The 4,426-nt window shown below is 49.0% G+C and overlaps 1 protein-coding gene across 1 annotated transcript; it reads left to right on the top strand.

The window, feature by feature from the left end:
* Positions 1 to 2,388: 2,388 nt before the first annotated feature.
* Positions 2,389 to 2,766, top strand: LOC134758199 (small ribosomal subunit protein uS8-like; the record flags this gene model as incomplete). Its single annotated transcript, XM_063704710.1, has 1 exon — positions 2,389 to 2,766. A coding segment is annotated over one exon (378 nt), but the record flags the coding sequence as incomplete, so codon positions are not given.
* Positions 2,767 to 4,426: the final 1,660 nt, after the last annotated feature.

The raw sequence follows: 4,426 nt of genomic DNA, 5'->3' as shown, positions 1-4,426 counted from the left end.
GCACGATTGTTTATGGTTTGTGGTTCATGAAGCTCTTTCACATATCCTGTCCCATGATCTTGGTGTGTGGATGTTGTTGAAGAAATTCAGGAGGAAATTCTGAAGAAGTTCAGGATAAAGACTCTTGGGTGAGGCCATGCCGTAAGTCAGCAGCTGGACTCCCTTCCCAGCGCCCACTCCCTAGGAACAGGCTGCCCACTGTGCATCGGGCCCGAATCGCAGGACACTGCATGGAGCTCCTTCCCTCGTCCGGCTCAGAGTTTGGAAGGTGTCCTGCAGTGGCCCTGGCAGAGCTGGGATGTCATCCTTGGAGGAGTTGCTTGGGGTCGTGGGCCTGGGAAAGGCCTGACGTGTATCCTCTACCTCCACCACAGGCCTGATAAGAAAGTGACCACAATCCCTTTTGGGCTACTTTCTTGGTCAAAAGAGGAACATAGTCTTGGGTGAAAAGGGAAGATATGGAGAGCACTGCCACTGAGCAACTTGGTCACCATGGAGGATGGGACAGAGCACTGTCAAGTCAGGGTCCCACCACCGGGTGTCTCAGCTCATGAGCTTCCCTCTCTAGTTGGGCTTTTCTATTTACCCTTCCTTCCCCACCCCACTCGCCCAACCCAACCATGTTTTGGTCAATCCTTTCCTTGTTAAAGTATCCTATTGAGGCCAGGCACTGTGGCTCACGGCTGTAATCCCAGCACTTTGGGAGGCCGAGGCGGGTGGATCACCTGAGGTCAGGAGTTCAAGACCAGCCATGACCAACATGGTGAAACCTTGTCTCTACTAAAAATACAAAATTAGCTGGGTGTGCTGGCACATGCCTGTAATCCCACCTACCTGGGAGACTGAGGCAGGAGAATTGCCTGACTCCGGGAGGTGGAGGTTGCAGTGAGCCAAGATCGCAGCATTGCACTTCAGCCTGGGCAACAAGAGCAAAACTCCATCTCAATAAATAAATAAATAAATAAAAATAAACAAATAAATAATAAAGTAATCTATTGCTCAAGGCCCATGTGCAGGCCCACCCCTGGGGAAGGCCCCTGCACAGCTCAGCCCTCACTGACCCGCCTTGCACAGCTCAGCCCTCACTGACCCGCCTGCCTCCTGGGACCATAGCTGGTACTTGTTTTGCATTTGGGGATCCTAACTTGGTTTGAAGCAGAAGCAGATCAGAGACAAAAATTTGAGTACATGTGGTTGATTTGGACTGTGATCCCAGGCAACTTAGGTAAGGGAGTGGGAGAGTGAGACAGAGAAGGGAAGCAGGAGCTATCTACCAAGTGAACAGGACCTCCCAGTTATTTGCCCAAGCGTTGAGCGAGCACAGGCTAAGTTGAGAGCTGCTCCCAAAGGGCATTACGTCCTCAGCACTTGCAGCCTCCTGAGCTCGAGTCGAGCCCTTCAGCAAAGTGTCACAGGTGCTAGCAGATGTAAGTCCCACCGGGGTTCAAAATACTGGAGTCCTAACAGTGCCGGCTTCTAGCGTAAGTTTTTTTTTTTGCACAAAGGGTTTCACTGTGAAACATACATGTTTGAAAACCTATGTCGTAAGGCAACAACGCCCATTTCGCAGATGTGCTGGTAGAATCCTGGAGGTGACAAGGGATTTGCCTCAGGCTTGCCAGCAAGTTAAGAAAAGAATCAAGAGTAGAAGCCAGAAACTAGGTCTGCAGTCTGAGTGTCCAGCACTTTTTTATTTTTTATTATTTATTTATCTATTTATTTTTTGAGACAGAGTTTTAGTCTTGTTGCCCAGGCTGGAGTGCAGTGGCACGATCTCAGCTCACTGCAACCTCCGCCTCCCAGGTTCAAGCGATTCTCCTGCCTCAGCCTCTCAAGTAGCTGGGATTACAGGCATGAGTCACCACGCCCGGCTAATTTTGTATTTTTAGAAGAGAAGGGGTTTCTCCATGTTGGTCAGGCTGGTCTTGAACTCCCAACCTCAAGTGATCCGCCCACCTTGGCCTCCCAAAGTGCTGGGATTACAGGCGTGAGCCACTGCGCCCGGCCTATTTTTATTTTATTTTTATTTTTTTCAGCCTTGCTGAGGTTCTCTGCAAAGTGCTTTTTGGAGGAAAAAATATTATTATTATTATGATTATTATTATTTTTTAGATGGAATCTCGCTCTGTCGCCCAGGCTGGAGTGCAGTGGCACGATCTCAGCTCACTGCAAACTCTGCCTCCTGGGTTCACACCATTCTCCTGCCTCAGCCTCCCGAGTAGCTGGGACTACAGGCACCTGCCACCACGCCCAGCTAATTTTTTGTATTTTTAGTAGAGACACGGTTTCACTGTGTTAGCCAGGATGGTCGCAATCTCCTGACCTTGTGATCCACCTGCCTCGGCCTCCCAAAGTGCTGGGATTACAGGCGTGAGCCACTGCGCCTGGCCCCTGGCTGATGCCCTCAAGAGCATCAACGATGCCAAAAAGAGAGGCAAACGCCAGGTGCTTATTAGGCCATGCTCCAAAGTCATCGTCCGATTTCTCACTGGGATGATAAAGCATGATTACACTGGCGAATTTGAAATCATTGATGGTCACAGAGCTGGGAAAATTGTTGTGACTGTCACAGGCAGGCTAAACAAGTGTGGAGTGATCAGCCCCAGATTTGATGTGCAACTCAAAGATCTAGAAAAATGGCAGAATAATCTGCTTCCATCCCACCAGTTTGGTTTCACTGTACTGACAACCTCAGCTGGCATCATGGACCATGAAGAAGCAAGACAAAACCACACAGGAGGGAAAATCTTGGGATTCTTTTTCTAGGGATGTAATAATACACATATTTACAAATAAAACACCTCATGGAAAAAAAATCTGTAGAGATAGGGTCTCATTATGTTTCTCAGGCTGGTCTCAAAATCCTGGTCTCAAGCAATCCTCCCACCTTGGCCTCCCAAAGCCCTGGCATTAGAGGCATGAGCCACCATGCCCAGCACTAAGCATTTCCCACAAACAACTTTAAGTCCTAGGAGGCAGGCACTATTATTTTCCCCACTTTACACATGAGGAAACTGAGGCTTCCAGCAGAAAAACATCTTTCAGACACTTGACAGTTAGTGGTTCTGTGTAAGTCCCAACAGGAGACTTTTGGTTAGAATAATTCAAAGGTACATGGCTTCTGTTTTATCTCAAATTAAAAAATAATAACAGGCTGGGTGTGGTGGCTCATGCCTATAATTCCAGCACTTTGGGAGACCGAGGCGGGTGGATCCCTTGAGGCCAGGAGCTTGAGACCTGCCTGGCCAACATGCTGAAACCCTGTCTCTGCTAAAAATACAAAAATTAGCCAGGTATGGTAGCTCACTCCTGTAATCCCAGCTACTCAGGAAGCTGAGGCAGGAGAATAGCTTGAACTCAGGAGGTGGAAGTTGCAGTGAACCAAGTTCTCACCACTGCACTATAGCCTGGGCAACAGAGCAAGACTCTCTCCAAATAAATAAATAAAAATAAAAATAATAACAACACGTGAGAAAGGTCTGTTCAGTCCAAACGCCCAGCAACAGCTGTTCTGTTCTCCTTTGTACTCATTCTAGTCTGTCTGGAGGATTCTGCCTGGTGGCTCCTGTCAGAGTCTTCCCTGATCTCAGCAGAGCCCATGTTTTCTAGAAGAACACAGACACCAGTCTCTGTAACCAAACGACTTTTCTTTGGCTTCTGGGAATGTCCACCCCTTCATGTTTCCTCAGCTGCTCCTGGGAGTCCCTAGAGAAATTCCTCCGGCCAGTGGCTTTGTGAGACTTTAGTGGAACAGCTATTCCTATGTTTGCTCAGTCACAGTGGCATCTCATCTTCCAGGAGTCAAACTCCAGCTTGAGAGGGCTGCTCACAAGAGTAACTCACTCATGGCTTTTTTTTTTTTTTGAGATGGAGTATCGCTCTGTTGCCCAGGCTGGAGTGCAATGGCGCTATCTCAGCTCACTGCAACCTCTGCCTCCCGGGTTCGAGCAATTCTCCTGCCCCAGACTCTCGAGTAGCTGGGATTATAGGCACCCACCACCACGCCCAGCTAATTTTTTTTTTTTTTTGAGGCGGAGTCTCATTCTGTCTCCCAGGCTGGAGTGCAGTGGTGCGATCTCAGCTCAGCCTCCCGAGTAGCTGGGACTACGGGCACCCGCCACCACGCCCAGCTAATTTTTTGTATTTTTAGTAGAGATGGGGTTTCACCATCTTGGCCAGGCTAGTCTCAAACTCCTGACCTCAGGTGATCCACCTGCCTCAGCCTCCCAAAGTGCTGGGATTATAGGCATGAGCCACCGCACCTGGCCTGCTGGTCTCTGTTTAAAAAGTGAAAGAAAATAAAAGAAAGAAAGAAAGAAATTGGGCTGGGCACGGTGGCTTATGTGGCTGGGTGGGCTGCTCAGGCTGTCTGAGGTCCGGTTTGAGAGATCACAGACCCTAGGAGGTGACAGAGCCAGGGCACCAG

This window comes from Gorilla gorilla, chromosome 23 (genome assembly GCF_029281585.2).
Source record: "Gorilla gorilla gorilla isolate KB3781 chromosome 23, NHGRI_mGorGor1-v2.1_pri, whole genome shotgun sequence".
NCBI lineage: Eukaryota > Metazoa > Chordata > Mammalia > Primates > Hominidae > Gorilla > Gorilla gorilla.
The sequence above is the reverse complement of the archived record's forward strand: the minus strand, read 5'-3'. Positions and strand labels throughout refer to the sequence as shown.